The 20,338-nt window shown below is 37.6% G+C and overlaps 3 protein-coding genes across 4 annotated transcripts; 2 read left to right on the forward strand and 1 right to left on the reverse strand.

Moving 5' to 3' along the window:
* Positions 1–1,589: 1,589 nt before the first annotated feature.
* On the forward strand, positions 1,590–3,016 carry LOC143855100 (protein EXORDIUM-like 7). The gene has a single exon (XM_077365284.1). The coding sequence runs from the start codon at positions 1,652–1,654 to the stop codon at positions 2,753–2,755; it is 1,104 nt and encodes a 367-aa protein (XP_077221399.1). The 5' UTR covers positions 1,590–1,651; the 3' UTR covers positions 2,756–3,016.
* Positions 3,017–3,645: 629 nt separating this feature from the next.
* LOC143854243 (ruBisCO large subunit-binding protein subunit alpha-like) lies at positions 3,646–13,513 on the reverse strand. 2 transcript variants are annotated; one of them, XM_077364096.1, is made up of 9 exons: positions 13,378–13,513; positions 13,093–13,267; positions 8,669–8,790; positions 8,271–8,478; positions 7,694–7,839; positions 7,295–7,601; positions 6,036–6,286; positions 5,207–5,407; positions 3,646–4,354 (listed from the first exon to the last, which is right to left on the reverse strand). In XM_077364096.1, the coding sequence occupies exons 1-9, from the start codon at positions 13,429–13,431 to the stop codon at positions 4,067–4,069; spliced, it is 1,752 nt and encodes a 583-aa protein (XP_077220211.1). In that variant the 5' UTR covers positions 13,432–13,513; the 3' UTR covers positions 3,646–4,066. The 2 variants fall into 2 exon arrangements, with proteins under 2 accessions (XP_077220211.1, XP_077220213.1); XM_077364098.1 differs by lacking the exon at positions 3,646–4,354 and having other exon boundaries at positions 5,265–5,448.
* A 1,665-nt stretch (positions 13,514–15,178) lies between these two features.
* Positions 15,179–20,299, forward strand: LOC143854931 (uncharacterized). Its single transcript, XM_077365069.1, has 7 exons — positions 15,179–15,633; positions 16,748–16,807; positions 16,994–17,242; positions 17,590–17,666; positions 18,141–18,217; positions 18,363–18,495; positions 18,861–20,299. The coding sequence occupies exons 1-7, from the start codon at positions 15,231–15,233 to the stop codon at positions 19,011–19,013; spliced, it is 1,152 nt and encodes a 383-aa protein (XP_077221184.1). The 5' UTR covers positions 15,179–15,230; the 3' UTR covers positions 19,014–20,299.
* The last annotated feature ends 39 nt before the right edge of the window (positions 20,300–20,338 follow it).

Raw genomic sequence — 20,338 nt, forward strand, 5'->3', positions numbered from 1 at the left:
GAATGCCAGTCTATACAAAATTAAGGCAATCATCCGTGATTTGGGGAAATTTTGAGTATTATTTTAGAATTATTTTTGAGATATTAAAATATAATAAAACTAGGGAAACGATATCTGCACTCCCCTATACGGATAGTGGCGCCATTCTCTTAATTTCACCTAGGGGTGTTCAATCGGTTATAACCGAATCGAAATAACCAAAATTTGATAATCGAAATAATTTCGGTTATCAAATTTCGGAAACCGAAACCGAAACCGAATTTTACGAAAACCGAACCAATTAAAAATTCGGTTATTCGGTTAACCGAATAACCGAATTATGATAGAAAAAAGACAAAAAAATATCTATTTGGATGGTTTGATCGGAGGGCTATGATCAATCTATCAAAACGATTTTTTAGGCACAACCTATTGAAGTTGTGATCAATCAAATTGACGGTTTGGATCATCCTACAGAGTGCCCATACACCATTTTTTTTAAAAATAATGTTTATTTTTGGTTAATTTCGGTTATTCGGTTAACCGAATTTTTTTCCCGAGATAACTGAAACCAAATAACCGAATTAACCAAAAATAAAAACCGAAACCGAACCGAATTAGCAAAAAACCAAACCGAACCGACCGAATCAATCCGGTTCGGTTCGGTTATTCGGTTAAAACCGAATAATGAACACCCCTAATTTCACCCTTCTCTTATGTTATGTTAAAGGTGTAGTTGCAAAGTTCTGCGGCTGAGAGTGAATCGGAGGCAAATGTTTAGAAAGAATTCTAGAAAAGCTAGGAAAATAAGCACTTGTTTTCCTATTTACAACATATATAGCTACTATACCGTCTACAAGTATGCTTAATTTTCGAAATAAGAAACATTAAAGTAAAGTTATATTCTCGCACAATTTTCTTCCTCGGGCCACCCCCTTTAATATATCTATGAGTCTATGACTACTCTTTTTACACTAGAAGGGGGTGGCCCGAGGAAGAAAAGTGTCTGAATATATCATTTCCCAACGATTAAACGTTTGGGAGTTTTGATAGATTAGGATGTGAGTTCAGCTTTCAATACAATAATATTTTCAATAATTTTGTATATCTCACCAGATATACAAATAATATATGAGAATTTGACAAAGAAATCGACGAATTATTTGTCAAATGCAAGTTTGATTTGGAAATTTTTATTTAATTTAAAGAATGTGGGATTTTACCAATTATTCGGAATTTTTAAAGTTTGAGAGCGGCTAAAAATTCAAGAGTTTTTTAGAAAATTTTCAGCTATTTGGATAATTTTGTAACTATGACTTAAGGATGATGAAGTTCTCAAAAACATATCAACAGCCAATTAAAAATGTGTAAAATGAGGAATGATATTATTAAGACAAAGGAGTGCAGGTATCATTTTGTTAAAAATGTAAAAATCCATAAATTATTGAAAAATTCAAAAAGTACTTTGGCCACTGTTTGTTTATGATTTAAAGAAATATGGTAAGAAAGTGAACATGGTTACAATTAAAAATTAGGCAATGATAAATATGTCATTTCATGCAAAAGTCATAGTCTTCCCAATAAATTAAAAAAATAAGGGATCCTTTGCTCCTATCTTCAACAACTCTTATAAAAAGTGATCAAATTCATCCACACTAAGAACATTACAAAGATGGGCAAGCCATGTACCCATCTCCTTCTCTTCTTTTCACTCTCTTTCTTTTCTTCCATTGTTCTTTCATGGAAACCTCAACAATTCTACCAATCTAATAACTATGAAGGCTCCTCAGACCTTGTGAACCTTGTATACCACATGGGTCCTGTCTTAGCCACCCCCCTCAATCTCTACACCATATGGTATGGCCATTGGGACCCCACCCACCAAGCCATCATAAGGGACTTCCTCAACTCTCTTTCTTCTTCTTCCTCCTCCTCTTTCCCTTCTGTCGCCGATTGGTGGCGCACGGTCCGCCTCTATACCGATCAGACGGGTGCCAATATCACTGGCGAGATCCTCCTTTCCGGTGAACATTACGACTACACATACTCTCAGGGCTTGTCACTCACTCGGTTGGCTATCCAATCGGTAATCAAGGCCGCCACCGTGGCCCATCCGAACGCCTTACCACTTGACCCATATAATGGGCTCTACCTAGTACTCACTTCTCCCGAGGTTCAAGTCCAGGACTTTTGTCGGGCGGTGTGTGGCTTCCACTACTTCACTTTTCCGGCAGTCGTCGGGGTGACTGTTCCATATGCATGGGTTGGGTATAGCGGGACCCAATGCCCAGGGATGTGTGCCTTCCCATTTGCATGGCCCGAGTACGTAGGTGGCCCCACTAGTGTTGGTGATAGTAGAAGTGAGGAGGTGATGGGCCCGCCAAATGGAGACCGTGAGCCCGCTAGTGTTAGTGATAGTAGAAATGTGGAGGTGATGGGGCCACCGAATGGGAAGGAGTTGATGGACCCGCCGAATGGGGACGTGGGGGCAGATGGTATGGTGAGTGTGATTGCGCATGAGCTGGCGGAGATGGCGAGCAATCCACTTATAAATGCATGGTATGCCGGTGATGATCCGACGGCCCCGACCGAGATCGCCGACTTGTGTGTTGGTGTGTATGGGTCTGGGGGAGGAGGTGGATATGTGGGGATGGTGTATAAGGATTCAGTAGGGAGAGGGTACAATCTGAATGGAGTGAATGGGAGGAGGTTTCTTGTGCAATGGGTTTGGAGCCCAGTTAGGAATAGGTGCTTTGGGCCCAATGCTCTTGATTAAGGAATTTTGGGCCTGTTCTGAGTAGAACACTGTATCTTTTGCTCTAATCTCCCTTGCTCTTGAATAAAGTAAGAATCATTTAGGGTCAGGGAATGATTGGGTGTAGAAGAATAAGGTTAGGCTGTTTTTTGAGCTGGGCTTTTTTGTATGTGCATACACTTTGGGCTTTTGTGGGAGAGAGGATATCCATGTTATATGTTTTTTCTTCATATTGGTCTTTGGTTGTTCTGAGAATATCTTGGAGGGTTGTTCTCTGTTGTACATTTAATTTTGTGGGTGTCTCTATTTCTATATATTGGACACATTGATGGTCTGATAGTCAATCTGGATCGTCGATCCGGCTGGCCCTACCATGGATCATCATGCAAATATAGCATCAATAAATGGGAGGAAAAAGGTGTGAAAAGAAATGGATGCCAGTTGATAATCTAAAGGAGGGAAATTTCAGGAATTAAATGGTATAAGCATTTTGATCAGATGGACAGTCATGGCCAAAGCCAAGTGACAGTTGATTTGGTGATGATGCCACCAACCATTAATCCAACCCTTTCATTTCCATCGGTTCCACTGTGGGAGTACGAGAGGAATTTAAAAAAAATTTAATATTAATTTTGGGTTTATATCGAGAATAAATTGGAAAAATAAAATTTATAAAAATATAAAACTTATGAACAAAATTAGGACAACAAATACTATCATGAATTTAACGCAATATTTTCATGATATTTTCTCAATAAAAAATGAAGACATCTCAATGAATTTTCAAAATCTCAATTTTTTTTTTGGGATTAGTCATCCGAGTTCGAGTCTATAAACACTGCTTAAAAGAGCAGTTTAGTCATGTACTTTCCACAGAAGGAATCTTGAACAAGCTGAAGCAGTAAGGGAAATGGTAAGAGATTAAACAATGGCAGTAAAACAATCAATATTACAAGTTCAAATCCCAGCCAGTGAAAGATTGATTATATCATTACAATAAGTTTTCCAAACAGCTGAAATAGAATCCAATGAAACTATACAGAACATCAGACATGCCAAAATTTGCAGCATAATAGGAAACAAAAAATGACAATTATGATCCACAAACTCCTCTCACAGACCCCAAGTAGGAATAGGGAGCCTTCACCACATCATTGAGCGACCGACCCAAGTTCCAGTCCGCCGACTAATCAAAACAGTTATGTTTTCTATTTCTTTTACGGAGTTTAATTGACGATCCATGAGCTTATCGCTGATTTAGTATCTAATCTCATCAAGGTAGCTAATTTCATCTCTTTTCCTCAGCTTCCATCTAATTTTTTTTACTAACTACTATGGAGTTATTCCGGGGACATGAGGAACTGCTGGCTTGGGCTTCTTTACTTTCTCAACCAGGACAGCTTGGGTCATCAGAACCACACCAGCAATAGAGGCTGCATTTTGGAGTGCACACCTTGAAACTCTACAAGGATCTATGATTCCAGAATTCAGGAGATCTTCATACTCACCCGTCATTGCATTGTATCCAATCTGCCAGTCCGACACCAGAATCTTCTCCACAACAACTGATCCTTCAACGCCTGCATTGGTGGCAATCAACGAAGCTGGTACAAGAAGTGCCTGAATTCACCACAAACATTTTCAGTCCCAACAATATGGAAATCATTGAGAACCCAAATCACTACATTTTCAGTCCCAACAATATGGAAATCATTGAGAACCCAAATCACTACATTTTCAGTCCCAACAATATGGAAATAATTGACAGCTTAAAATCCACCACGAAAATTTTCAGTCCCAACAATAAGGAAATCATTGATCTTTCACAGAACAGACTGACTATGGGATTCAAAATTAATAAATTGTCAATTCTCAAAAAAAAAAAAAAAAAAAAACTATGGGATTCTTCATCTAGTTTGTGATGATTTCAATTGTGTAATGCTTAAACAATCAAATCTACCCAATAGAATATCATATATAATATGGCTTCCAGTGATACAAAACACATTATTATATAGGCCAGCAATATGTGGGGAATATCCTTTCAATCATCCAAACTGGTAATCTTCTGGGCCCACCATGGATGGGCCATGCCCCCTAATCTCCCACACCAATACCCCTAACTAATGGAGATTTTCCCAATGAATGTAGAGTGTTTCCTTTAAAACAAAATTCAACCATCCATTCGTAGGCAACAAATAGGATTTCATGGGACAAATTTTTGTGGCATCACCAATCCACAGCAGGGCCTACTAGATGGACAGGCACTGAAAGAGTGGTTGCCACCTGTTTGCTAGATTATTGAAAATCTTCAAATCCATTCCAATTACCAACTCATGGGTCATATAATTCCTATGGAGATGTGAAACCATGATGGCGGAATTAAACCTGCCAAACTTAAATACAGAACCAAATTTTCACAAATACGTAAACTAAAAGGATCTACAGGGATAAAGAGAAAGATATTGTCACCTTTCTCACTATGTCAGCACCAAGTTGTTCTTCTGGATCTTCAATCCAACCCTTTATGATAGGAATCTCCTTCGACAGATGGACAAAGGCTGCCCCACCGCCGGGTGCAATACCTTCGTCTATGGCAGCAAAAGTGGCATTCTTCGCATCCTCAACTCTGAGCTTCCTATCTTCAAGTTCAGCCTCAGTGAGTGCTCCTACCTAAATTTCATGTGCATTTCTTCAGAACCCACAGCAACACCCTAAAAAGTACCAAAAGGATTGGAATATAGAAGCTATCAGCAGGCCAATATTCCATGATTCAATGAAGACAAACATAAGTAAGGTTTTAAACGTCAGTTTCGGAAACCGGCAGAAATTTCAGCAGAAATCATGTAAATTTCAGAAAACAATTTCGGTGGTTTACAAGATTTTGGTGGAAATTCCGTCAGAAATTTCGGCAATTTCAGCTATTTCCGTGGAAATCTTAAAATTATGGTGGAAATCTTGGATTTCAGTGGAAATTTGGCTGAAATTTCAGGTTCACGTACATTCAATGTCGGCCCTGGCCGAAATCCGAAATTTCGGCCCAAAATTTCGGATTTTCGCTGAAATTTCAAACCATGAACATAAGCTATCATTTAAACCAGTCTTGCTGGAAATGTTTCTTTGGTTTACATTCCTGAGGCTTTAATAAAGCTCATTATCACCATCCTGTAGTCTATCTTGTATGGAATTTTGAGAAAATAAATGAACCAACTTCTCACTACATGCAGCCATGGTATAATTTTAATATAGTAAACAAAAGGAAAATAGAATAGAAGTACAAGGAACGTGAAAATTTGAAAACCTTGATTATAGCAACGCCACCAGAGAGCTTTGCAATCCTTTCAGAGAGCTTCCTTGATAGGTATGCACTGTCTGTTTCAGCCAGATCTTTCTTTATCTGTGAGATTCTTGCCCGAATCTCGGCTCCGGTGGTTGGGTCGGCAACAATGGTTGTTGAATTATTCGTTATAGTTATCTTTTGGGCAATACCGAGCTGGTCTGAGGTTGCATTTTCAAGGGTCAAACCCAAATCGCCGGCAAGAAAATCTGCACCTGCTTGTTGTTACAGATGATGTCAGCAACAAAAAGGAATGGGAATGTTGATAAGTTGCCAAATAACAGCATTTGAATAGCAGTATATTAGCATGATCACACTAATTACACATGAAACCAGGCTAAACCTAGTGACAAATCAAGAGAGACATTTCATCAATGACTTTAAGCTGGAAGGGCGGCCCAGTGCACGAGGCTCTCGCCATTGCAGGGTCTGGGGAGAGCTAGATGTACGCAGCCTTACCCCTGCTTTGCAGAGAGGATGTTCCCGTGACTTTAAACCGGAAATGCATGTAAATAGCGGAAATATCATCATAGAAATGAAGCTTGTACCTAAGGGTCAGTTTGGTTGCAGGTAGTTACCTCCTAGAGAAGTAGTGAATTAAAACTTAAGTACTCAACAGTGAGGAGACAAGCCAAGTAGTCACCTCATAGTGGTAGGAGGTGTCATTATATATATATATATATATATATATATATATATATATATATATATATATAGAGAGAGAGAGAGAGAGAGAGAGAGAGAGAGAGAGAGTCAATCCCAAGACTCTACTAGCAAAAATCCGCCTTTTTTGTTGTTTTTTGCTTGGATTTAGCTAGTAGTTTGCTGGTATACAACATTGGAAGACAAGGAGACAAGGAGATAAGCCAAGTAATCTCTTAGGCCCTGCTCGTTTGAGATTGTGGCAACTGATTGCCACCCCCAATCCGATTATTGGACTCAAAATTAACGTAGTTTTGAGTCCAATAACCGGATTGGGGGTGGCAATCGGTTGTCATAATCCCAAACGAACAGGGCATTAGTAGTTTGAAACTCTACATGCAACCAAACAGAGTATTTTAATGACGTGGCACCAAAAACAACATAAAACACCTACAACACCTAGGATACTGTGCAACAAAACAGACCCTAAAGAATATGATAAACCCACAAACTTAAAGTTCCCTAAAAAGTATAGCTAGGGTACCAATGAATGCGATAACAATCATAGCATGCACAGTCACCTGTCATAAGGGCGATATCTTGCAGAAGAGCCTTCTTTCCATCACCAAATCCTGGACATTTGATGGCTGCAACACTAGTTACACCTCTCAGTTTGTTCATGACCAATGTCGCTAGCACCTCTGGTGAGATATCCTCCGCAATTATCAACAGGGGAACATTCAACTGATTTGTCTTTTCTAATAGAGGAATGATGTCTTTAATGTTCGAAATTTTTTGATCAGTTACTAGAACTTTAGCATTTTGAAACTCAACAGTTAATTTATCCTGATTGGTGATGAACTGGGGAGAGATATAGCCCTTGTCGATCTGCAGAAAACAAAACAATGCAAGCCCTAAACAAAATGATTTTAAGGTCATTCATGGATGTCAAATTTTCATTTAACAGAGATATACACTACCTTCATTCCTTCTTGCACTTCAACAGTAGTTTCAAAGGTTGAAGATGATTCGATGGAAATAATTCCATCAGGGCCAATCTTCTCTACAGCCTCAGCAATCAAATTACCAATAAACTCGTCATTTCCAGCAGAGATTGAGGCCACAGCTGAAAAGGAGAGTTTTCATAATTTTCTTCCAGTTACAACATGCCATGGGGAATAAAATTCAAATCAAGAACTGTTATAAAAGATTAAATAACGCCATCTCCATCAGCTTAAGCTTTTGGAGTAATTGGTTGTTTTCACATGGTATTAGAACAAAGTTCCAGGGTTCAAAACTCCTTGTTATTAAAAATCCACATCTAATGGCCAACCCAAAAGAGGGGCCACATGTGCCACGTGTAGGCCAGCCCTAAAAAGAGGGGCCACACGTGAGGGGGAGTGTTAAAAATATAAAAGATTTAATAATGCCTTCTCCATTTTTTTTAATGGCGAATAACGCCTTCTCCATCAGCTTAAGCTTTTAGAGTAATTGGTTGTTTCACAAGAACAAATGGTACCTTACCGTTCAAAAAAAAAAAAGAAGAACAAATGGTACCTTTAATATCCTCTCTTCCTTTTACAGATCTACATTTACTCCTCAAGACTTTGACCAATTCTTGCACAGTCTTGTCAATTCCTTTCTTCAAAGAAACGGGGCTGGCACCAGAAGCAACAGCCAACAACCCTAACTTGATCATTTCCCGACCCAAAATAATTGCAGTGGTAGTCCCATCACCTGCTGAATCATTTGTCTTGCGCGCAACCTGAATTTGGAATTTTCAGCAGATAAGAACAAGTCTAAACGCTGTTTGTGTACTAACTGAAAGAGTACTGATGCATTATCGTTTAAAGAAAATAAAGGGAGAGAGAGAGAGAGAGAGAGAGAGAGAGAGAGAGAGAGAGAGAGAGAGAGAGAGAGAGAGAGAGAGAGAGTATTGATGCATCAAGTATGACCTCTTGAATGAGCATTGCTCCTGCATTCTCGGTGGCATCTGGAAGCTCAATGGCCTGAGCAATTGTCACTCCATCATTAATTACTTTTGGTATTGCAGGTTCATCAAGAACAACATTACGTCCTGCATGGCCAACATAAACCAATTTCTTTACCTTATGGAACAAGCATCCATGAAAGATAGCCTTTCACAGTAGCACATACATAAAATATGCAATAAATTCTCAAACACAAAACTAAAAGGTGACCCTCGATGGATTAAAGTATTTGTTGGAGTCCTAACGGGGAATCTGTCTCTTTTTATAACATATTAATATATAAGTGTATCAATATCAAGAGAGACATTTGATTTTCTATTAGTGGTCATACTTGGCCTAAAATTAAGGTCTCCCTATCAACTCCTTCAACTGCAAATTGATTCGTCATTTCATTGATTAAAGCTCCTAGGTACATGTTTAAGGGGAATTGGTATTTTTTGACAATTATCACCACTTCCAAGTTGGTTTGCACCATTCTCCACGGACTCAAGCTCAATCTCACAATCCCACCTGATCATATTAGCTGAATCAACCTCCACACATAACCCTTGCAAGTTCCTACTTAAAAGTTTTAAGGCTTGTGGTGACTTCCATTTCATTCGAATCCTTGATGACACTAGCATACACTTCAATTATTTCACAAATATTTCCCCATAACATTCCTAAATGCTCCCCAATGCCTGTTGGCTCTGGATTGGCCCTTGAGGGTCAAAACGGGGTTGGTTTATCTCAGTGTTTAAAAACGCGGATGTGACGCAGAACGCGGCAAAGAAAAATCCTTATCAACTCGATGTGGAACGGCCAAGAACGCGGTTGATGCGGTCATACCTCGGGAGAGTCAAAGGAGTTTTTATTGACTCTGTAGGGCAAAAGGTGGAATGTGGATGCAGTGCAATGCGGAACGCGGCCAAGGTAAAAGGGAGTCGACTCGGGCGAGTTCCGAGCCTAGTCAACGAGTTTTTAAACACTGGTTTATCTAGCTACCACCCTCCCCAACAAGGACTGACACGAAGATAGGCTTCCCAATACTGAGTACATTTCCCAACAATATGCTTTGGAACTTTCCTAAGTCCCCATGTATAAGAGAAGGCTTGACTCCTATAATCAAGGAAAGCTTAGAATCTAGTGCCTCAGCATATATTGAGGCTTATGTTGGTGAATAAGCTTTGATTCCAGAGGTGTAAGCTTCGTTTAATAAGGCATACTAATGAGGTCTAAGATTCAAATAGATTTGAACAAATCTATGATTGATGCTCTTTTACCAAATAATGTAGCTTATAACAGAAATAAGATCAAAGAGTCGATGGGTAGCTTTTGAATTCAAATATCCACTGCATAATTAACATCTGGAATCAACTAATAAGTAAAATACTACTGAAAAATTACAGCAACTCACCTTTATTTGATAATAAACCAAAATGATGAAATTTGTAGTCAAAACTGATTAAATCTATGTACATTAAAACCATAGGTCCATCCCTTCAAAAACCATGCAGAACTTTGCAGCAAAATCTTCGAAAGTTGGAGTTTCTTCCTCCAAGAAGACACCACAAACAGAATTGGTAGAAAATTCTGCGCAGAAAAATCACTAACTTCTTTCTCTTATTCCAATATTTCAAAAAGCTGCTTAAAACTGCATTCCCAATTACATAATATACTTCCCCCTTCATGGTTGTCCAACTAGAGTTTTGATTAGACTGCACTTCTGATATATTAAAAAGATACAAAGGACATAATAGACTTACTAAACTAAGGGCTCTTTTAAAACACTCACAATCATAACACTTAAACCTTCTAACTACTGACTTCAAACAGATCCTTCTAACACTAATAATAATGACGTGAATAGTTGCATGAACGATAATGTGACTAGTAGAGGGCACGAATAATGTTGTGGGAGTGGAGTAGGTGGGTCCCCTTTTATTGTAACTAACATAAGGAAAGTGATATATTCGCCCCTTTTTTTACTTGGGACAGCCTCTAGTGTATTTATGACTACTCTTATGTACTAGAGGGGGCTGTCCCAACCCAAGTATAAAAAAGGGGTGAATTGTTAATCTCATTCATGTATGTAATTTCTTGTTTATCTGCTAAACAATTCATTGCCATGTCTGTTTTATTCTCTTAATCTCTTTTTAGACTACTATGGAAGCTAGAATTGATGATAGCTGCATGTTTCTGACTGTTTGACAACTTCATGTTTTTGCTAAAACAAATAGCTATTTCTGCATCCTCAAATCCTTTTTGAATAATAGTTGGCAACATTTGTGTGCAAGGAATGATAGTCCTGTCCTCATAGTCAATGAAAATCAATTGACTAGTTGTTACCAGACCTGCTGTTTACAAGCATATGCAGAATTTCAGCTTTGTATATGGCTATATGCATAAAGATACCATTAAGATTTATGTATATTTAGATGCCTATAATATTCGTGGCTAACTCAATAAGAACTTCTTAACTCTAATTGAGTTTAGTTTAGCTTTAGCATTCATCAATGTGATGCATACAAAGTTACAGGCCTACTGTTAACATGCAACATATCTCAGGTTCTCATAATGCATCTGCAGTAGAATTGCAGAATGCAGATACTGTTGGGAAAGTTATGTTTCCCACCACCACTAGTTAACTAATATAATTATGTTTTCTAATTGTGGTGGGAAGGAAAAACGTGAAAGTGTGTTTTTTTAGGTTTTGTAAAACCAAAGATATAAAGAGGCAAGAGAAAGTCGTTTTACTAATGGCAGGAGGCTCTTCCTGTAGAGGCTGCAAAGAGGAGACAAGAGAGAGAGAGAGAGTGAGATAAAGGGAGAGAGTGCTTCTTCTTGGGGTTTTTCTCTTGGGCTTTTCTCGGGTTTTCTCAGGTTTTTCTTGTGTACGGTCTTGGTTGAGAGAGAAAGGAAAGGGTTACAGTTTGCGGGTTTTCAGGTTAAATCCTGTTGTAATCCTTGTATATTGTTTTCTCATAGGGGAAGATCATGTTCTCGCCTGTCGACATAGGCATCTTGGCCAAACAACGTAAAATCTCAGTGATCATCATGTAGCTTGTGTTTATTTCTACTGTTTATTTGTGCACGATCAGATTGGATTTTCCTGACGGATTTTCTTAATGTATCTGTGTGCTTAGAGGTCTATATATGCATAAAGATATCATTATGTGATGTACATAGAATTAAGCTTGGAGGTCTTAATTCTCATTGAGTTGAGTTGAGCATTCATCAATGTGATGTAGACAGAATTACAAAGTTACATACTTACAGACCTGCTGTTACTAGGCAACATATCTCAAGTAATCATTATATAAACAGAGATACCTATAATATATATCAACATGCAGGACTCTCAGTTCAGTGTAAAGTCAATAGTGTATACTATATGCATAAAGATATCATTGTGGATTGTAGATACCTATAATATAAGTGGGTAACTCTAAGTACTTAATTCTTATTCAGCCGAGTCTTGAGAATTGAGTTGAGCATTCAACAATGTCATTTATACTTTTGTCTTCTTATTTGTGATTATGTTTTCAAATGTTCTTCATGGATGTTTTGAAATTAATAATAGAATGCCTTTTGAGAGTAAAATTGACATTAGTAATGACGAGGCCAACATTCAAAATGAAGAAAATAAAAAATTTGGCCACTACAAACATAGGAAAATCAAGAGGGTTATGATGATAAGGGGTATGTGTTTGAAGAAGAAGAAGAATAGTATCATGATGAGTTCGGATCAGATTATCAGAGGAGTTCATGGATACCCACAATTCGAACAAGATATCAGGAAATTTCATGCATGGCCACAATTTTCATTCAAACAAGTTATCAGAAAATTTCATGCATAGCCACAATTTTGATTCTAAGAAATTATCAGAGAAATTCATCCATACCCAGAAATTTTCAATCTAACAAGTTTTCAATGAAAATCATGCATACCCAAAACTTTCAAACTAACAAACTCTCAAAGAAAAGAAAATTTCCATTCAAAAAAAAAAAAAAAAAAAAAACCTCTCGAAGAAAATGTTACATGCCTAATTGGCCGTAACACAAATAAACAAAATAAAAGATAGAAAAAAAAGGAGAGAGAGAGAGAGAGAGAGAGAGGTTAATTCGAGGCAACCAGACCTCCTAGAGGTTCAATTCGAGAGGAACCATGACTCTCCAGAAACATAAGTTTCTTTGGTTACTAACTTCTCTCAATTCCACTATAATACAACTATTTAAATACAAGAACAAAGGTAGAGATACTAACAATCTTCAATCAAAAAATAAATAAAATTACCCACGAATCCAAAAAATAAATAAAATACCATGCCAGACAGGGGAAAATGTAAACCCTATAAAAAAGAAAAGAGCAATAAAAAAGACGTAAAATCAAAGGAAGAAATAAATACCTTTGGGTCCTAAAGTAACAGAAACAGCATCGGCTAGCTTATCTATCCCAGCTTGCAAACCCTTTCTGCAATCTTTATCAAAACTTATTTTCTTGGGACCTGCTCTAATAGTAAAAATGCTACCAAGTTGTACATGTCTTGAGGATTTGAGGACCCTTTTTGTTCCTTTGAAGTTCTGCAATCAAAACCGTTTATTTAAGTATAAGAACAGTGGGAATAATTTCCAAAACTGAGTGCAGAAAAGCTCCTTCATAGAGAGACAGAGAGAGGATGAGGATTACTTACAGTAAAGGAAATGTTTTGGGGGCAGGAGAAGGGAGATGAGAAGGTGATGAGCATTTTTTTGGGTTGAAAGGCAGTCTTAGTCGATTTTCAAAGGGTGAGGGTTTTGGGTTTTGGGTTTTGGAAGAAAGAAGGGTTTCTCTAGTTTACAGCATCTTTGGTTAGCATTTTACTAATGGGTGAGGATATTGGCACTACCATGTTTTGATAATTGCACTAGCTCACCTTGTCTTGTCATTTTTAACTATCTTCAGTTTTCGAAGAGCTTTTTTTAGAATTGTGATAAGATTTGACAGCCAGGGGTGCAACTTGGGTCAGGCTCAACCCGAAACCGACGAGTTAAACCTGATTTTGGCTCAGGTTGGGTGTGGCATCTCTTCGTATTAGAATTAATTTCGAGCGGGGTTAGGGTTGATGCCATGGGGAACCCAATTTGACCCGATCCCGACCTTCGCCGTCCTCTGATTTTATTGTGATTTCTTATGGTTACCTTTTTTTCCGCCCTAGGTTAACTGAACCCAACCCGGCCCAATTTGGACAAAAACAAGTTAAGACAGTTTGGGTTAGGGTTGATCATCCTCAACCCAAGACTCATGTTGGGTTGGGTCGGGTTGAGGGAGTGTTGTCTTGGGTTGAGCTAGGTTTGGCCTCAACTCGATCCAACCCGAACCAAGTTGCGCCCCAATTATCAGTAAAGCAATTGGTAAAAGACAAGGTTAGTTAGTGCAATTATTAAACATGGTAGTGCTAATATCAATAGCCTTTACTAATTCTTATCCTTTTATTGCAATGGAAACGATTTAATGAGATAAGACACTGTGAGAGTTCCACATTGTCCATTAGATTCTAGGGATTTTTGCTGATTAGTCCCTACATAGCAAAATAATTACTTAAAAGTCCTTAAAAAAGCATATTATACCCATCAAAAAAAGAAACGCATATTATCTAAGCAGTCATACTTTTAAAAAATATTTGCTAAAATGTCCCTAAAACTCACCTACCTCAATTTTCTCGTTAAAAATTTTAAAATGGCAAATTTCCCCCAAACCCCTTTAATCCTTTTTAGGGTATTTTGATTTCCCTTCCAATATTTTCCGAACCAAATTAGGAAATAAGCAAAAATAGTATCTCTTCCAATATCCTCCTAAAAAATACTTCAACAAAAAAATCATTTTAGGAATTAAATAAATTTAAAATACCTCTTAAAAAATTAAATAGGGCTGGTTTGAGTTATCTTTTGTTCATGAATAAATAAAGTAAAAAATTTAGGAATATTTTTCATTTCAAACTTTTCCAGGTAATTCCTATCTTGGTTGGATTGCAAGAAAATATTTCTGATGGAAAAATAATAGGGTTTGGGGGTAAATCTGCCATTTTAAATTTTGTAACGAGAAAATTGAGGTAGGTGAGTTTTAGGGACCTTTTAGCAAATATTTTCTAAAAGTAGGACTACTTGGATAATATGCTTTTCTTAAGGACTATTAAGCAATTATTTTGCCATGCAGGGACTCTACTCAACTCAACGGAGCCTTTGTCCAAAACTAGTTGGGGTCCGCTAAATGAATCCTTTATAAAAAATTCATGAATTTTGCCATGTAAGGACTAATGAGAAAAAATCCCTGGATTCTAAAACATCAATTAGGAGGGGGGATGATATATTATCCCCTTTTCTTCTCTGAGCCACCCCTAGTTGGCTAGTTGTAAATAAAACAATCATAAATAAACTAGAGGGAGGTGTGTCATTGGGAACAAAAGGGGGCAAATATTATTACTTTCCAAAATAAACAAAGCTCTCCCTTGTGTCCTCCATTTGTTAGATAGCAATTTCTTCCCACCAAGAAGAAAAAAAAATCTCCATGGCTCTCTCCATATCTCCCCAATTCTTTCTCCCTCACAAATTATCTCTCCTTAAACCCTTACCGTTTCCATTTTCTCCCTCAAACTCTTCAAACCCAAAAAAACCCAAAATCAGAGCTTTGAGAGGATGGCAAGAATACGAAGAAGCAGTAAAAGAGAAAGACCTAGCTCGAGCTCTACGCTTCTTAAAATCAATAGAAACCCTTCCCCTTCAACCCTCTTCTTCTTCTTCTTCTTCCTCACTCTCTTCTATTGATGATTTTCTCTTCTTGAGACCAGAGAGGGATTGGGAAGTGCTGGACGCTTGCTTGAATGCGGATGACATGAAGCTCGTTGGAAGCACTTATTGGTTTCTTCAGGATAAGGGTTTTCTTCCCAATTTTGGAAAATTCAAGAATATAGGTGAATGAATTAGTTTTCTTCCCAATTCTGTTTTTTTTCTTATTTATTGTTGCAAACCCTAATTAGTTTGCAACGTGATTGATCTTCCCAGGCCCTGTTCTTTTCTGGGATTATTTATCCTTGTTGAATTTATTAGCAGTTGCACAATCCTTGATTTCTAATAATCCTTGACTGATAATTTCAATGAGTGTTCGAGGGGTTTATTGGTTGCTTTGTAAGTTGGGTAAAAAAGAAATTAGAAAAAGGTTTTAAATTTTGGTTTCAGTCAGCACGGAAACAGAAACATTTTGGTTTTGGTGGAAATGTTGTAAAATCATGAAAACGTATGGAAACATGTGCAAATGATGAAATTTTAAGATGAAACTTTGGGAAAGGCTAGAATAAGCACAAATACATACTTAGAAACCATCACATAAGGGAGAAAACCACCCGTAATGTCTTAATCACTTCGAATACCTAGTGACATCGGTTGTCACACATGTCCGGAACAGTATAGTCAATAAATAAGTACAATGTAATGAAGTATGGGAAAGTGATATGACCAATTTCCCCTCTAAGGATACCAATTCTATGTCCATACCACATAGAGTTATGAGGCATTATTGGTCCAATGCCGATCAGACGTCCGTTGCATGAGATACAATTACTTTGTTGTGCGTTTCAATGATGTTGCCTACCAAATATCGTTCTCTACATTAATGAATGAAATGAAATGCAAATCATATCATTTTTCCATTTTTTTTGTCATTCCAACCATTTCGGTCGAATTTTGGGAATTTCGGTCGAAATTTCAGGGAAATAATGACGTAGAAGGAAATCATGTAGATTTCGTTTTGGTGGGGATGGAAATAAAACATTTCGGCTGTTTCAGGGAAATTTAAAACCATGATTTAGACACCATCTGTCCATTTTCAAACCTAGAACAATGCTAGAATCAATTGGTTTGGCCCTAACTTTATGAGAACAACCTTGCTGCGAAACAATGAAATATTAAATTATTGGTCTCTAAAGCCATAGGGAAACCCATCAAGAAGGAATAGCTTGGTAAACCCATCAACACTCACTCTTTTGAGGATTATGTCTCTAATGCTCTTTTTTCCCCTTTTTTTCTCAGTTTTAGAGGGGCCAAGAGATGTGACACCAACTGTTTTGAAGTCCTCAACTGGTTTGGAAGGTGAAGTTTCTCAAGCTTTCTCCCAAATTATAAAAAGTCCAAGGACTTGAATGTCAACACATGAAATGCCTCTATCACTCCTTTGTTTTTTCCTTACGAACACTAATACTTGAAGTCGAAACTACTTGTCCATTATGCACAGCTGGAGCAGAATTTCCTATTTATAATTTGATTTTTTTTTTGCAGCTTCTAAGCTTTCACCGAAGAAGTGGGGTCTTTCTGGAAGCTCTAGTGCCGTTCTAGTTGGTTTTCTTGGTGGAGTATCCTTTCTACTCTCTCAAGGAATTGACATCAGACCTAACCTAGCAGCCATATTGGGGCTTGCATGGTTAGACTCAATTTTCCTTGGTGGTTGCTGTCTTGCCCAAATCTTATGTTTTTGGCCTCCTTACAGGCGGCGTGTTCTGGTTCATGAAGCTGGCCATCTTCTTACTGGTAATTTCTGTTTGGGATTAAAATGGTTTATTTTTCACAGATGTCTTTTCAATCTTTTCTCTTTTTATAGAAGAAAATGTGATGCTTGAAATGCAATACAAGTTTCTTGTTTCAAATATTTCTACAAACTTCTCTGCTACATTACTTAGGAGCATTACATCTGGAGTTGACTCAGTAACTAAATCTATTTATTTGAATTCTAGTTGATATATACTTTCTGTTCTCACATGCTATGCAGAAATATGCGATTTTGATCATTAGGTGGTGTGATATAGTTATGGTGAAATAATTTATCCTGCTTTCACACACAAAATAATTTTTTCTCTCTGTCTTGCATGAATTTGCAGCATACCTTATGGGTTGTCCAATACGTGGGGTGATTTTAGACCCAATTGTAGCAATGCAAATGAGCATCCAAGGGCAGGTACTTGAATTATTTCTAGCACGGGCTTCTTATGCATGCCTCCACGGAACTTTTCCTTGTAGTAATTGTATAGCACACTCAGCATTTCAAATATATTTGATCATATCATTTCACTACTTTATTTATAAGGTTTAATTTTATTTGCTCCTTTATTTATTTTAGATTGATGATATCTTGATAATGGGAGATGATGATCCAGTAGTTAGTCAAATTGATCTTTGTAAGCAACTAAGAGATGGGTTTTTATATAAAGAATTTGGGGAGCATGTTATACTTTTTGGGGATAGAAGTAGGTCAGTCTAGGTAGACCTTGAAATCCAACCGTACAAGTCCACTCTACTGCTTCTTGTTTCCGGACTTGAATTCCATCTTTCCACCTTGATTTCCCCTTTTGTTTTATTATGTCCATTTACATCTAATGGAAATGCCACTGCAATTTTGTATTTACTGTGATCCAACTGTTTGGCTTAGCAGGCAGGAACTCAGTTTTGGGATGAAAAGTTGGAAAATGAGCTTGCTGAGGGACGCCTTTCTGGTTCTACCTTTGACAGGTTAGCTTAGCAACTACTTGTTAGAGGAAACAAATAATAGCTCTCATAATTCATTTGGCATGAGTTTGTTGTTACATCAATGTGAACAAATAACTTTGTCACCAAACCATTGCTGATTGATGCCTGAGCTCAACCAAATACCCAGGTACTGCATGGTACTTTTTGCGGGAATCGCTGCTGAAGCCCTTGTGTATGGAGAGGCAGAGGGTGGAGAAAATGACGAGAATTTATTTAGAGGCATCTCTCTCCTTCTACAACCTCCATTGTCTATAGCAGAGGTCTGTATTCAATTTTTCGTCATGTTTTGATCGATGTCACAAATATCTCCAATATTTTCAAAATATTGTGTTTTTATCGCAACATTTTGATAAAATGACAAAATCCCGACATAATCTTGAGATTTTAAAAATATAGCAATATTTTCATTCTTATCATCAAATATTGTGATATATCACAGGATAATAATTTTAATAATTTTATTAAAATAATTTTATTTTTATTGTTTTTTTTTTCCAAGAAAAAATTTAATCTATCCCGAGATTTTCCCTTGCCAAGAAATTCCTGAGAACGATATTTGTGACATGGTTTTGATTAACATTAACCAGGAGTAACTGAACTTCCATATCATTTTCTTGTGTATCAGATGTCCAATCGGGCACGCTGGTCTGTTCTACAGTCGTACAATCTTCTAAAGTGGCACAAACATGCCCACAGAGCTGCTGTCAAAGCTCTAGAAGGCGGCAACAGTCTTAGTGTTGTCATCAGGAGGATTGAGGAAGCAATGTCTTCTAATTGATGAATTGAGAGATAGAGCTTGGTACAGTGAGGTTTTATCATCTTCAACATGAGTAAACTACGGATTTACAAGAGGCTTTGGTGCGTCTTCTTAAGATTATGGCTGTCTGGTGACTCAGTTTTGGTAGGATAAGATTACATCGATGCAGACTTTTGTTTGATTAACTCTTTTGCTGGGCTTGAAACAAACTGTCATTTGCACTACAAGTCTCTGGAGAACACGGGATTGCAGTTTTGCATAACTTGGAAGGCAAGAAAATGATGTACATGGAATGGAATAGTATTGAGAGAGAGATGAGTACAAAGATCTGGGCACTAAAACGCTGGATTATATATTTGGGTCCAAAGAATTCAAATATTTTAGAGGAAAAAAATCTAGTCAGATTGATCAGTGCCGTAAGTCATAACCATGTCTGAGCTTGCTAACTTGCATCACGATTTAGAGGGAAGTTTGGTTTTCGTCATCAGAAATGATTGTCAACCAGAGCTTGCAAACTTGCATCACGATTTTTATTAGCAACTGGAATTCAGGCTTTCAACTCATTCAAAGACTTTCTGAGGTGATGAGCTTTCAGTATTTTCCTTGAAACTATAAAGATATCATATTGGTGGGTGCCTGATCTCTGATATTATGATGGCAAAATTATTGGTGAACTGTAGAAACATATAACATAGGCCCAACTCCAGATTTCGTTCCAGGCACTGAGAATTCAAAAGCACAAGATTGAGTTTGTTGGTTTGTTACATGAAAAAACAACTGAAACTTTTTATTGGTTAATGCTGGGGGATATGATAGGATACATACCAATAAAACCAATATCTCAGTGATCCGCTTTAGTCTTCGGCAAATTTCCTGACCTTGAATGCTTTCTTATTGGGCGTGTTCAGATGGAGGACAGCTTTTAGGGAAGAGGAAGGCTTTTGGGAAGGAGAAGGACATAGGGATTTCGACAGTCGGGATTTCAATATTTAGAAAGAAATGAGATATATTTGCAGCAGTGTAGATGCCTGGTATCAGAGCACTTCTTGGTGGACGCTTCTGACGCGCCTTCAAAAGAACGAGCTCGGTATCAGAGATTTGAAGGCTTATTCCATAGCTGCCGGGAACAAAGGCAAGGCTTATTCCAAGGGGATCTTCTGAATTTGCCCATCATTTTGTGAGAAACATCCAAATAGAACTGAAAAGTTAATACAAAATTTCTGATGGATTTTTTTCTTAAAATTCTATGAGGCTTCCTTGTCTTTGATACTTTATCTCCATTATTTACGGACGAGCAAGTTGGTAGCTGCAGTGGGTTTGAACTTGCTATACATGAGTCAATTTGG

This window comes from Tasmannia lanceolata, unplaced genomic scaffold (assembly GCF_043159265.1).
Source record: "Tasmannia lanceolata isolate RefF3 unplaced genomic scaffold, GAP_Taslan_0.1 ptg000020l, whole genome shotgun sequence".
NCBI lineage: Eukaryota > Viridiplantae > Streptophyta > Magnoliopsida > Canellales > Winteraceae > Tasmannia > Tasmannia lanceolata.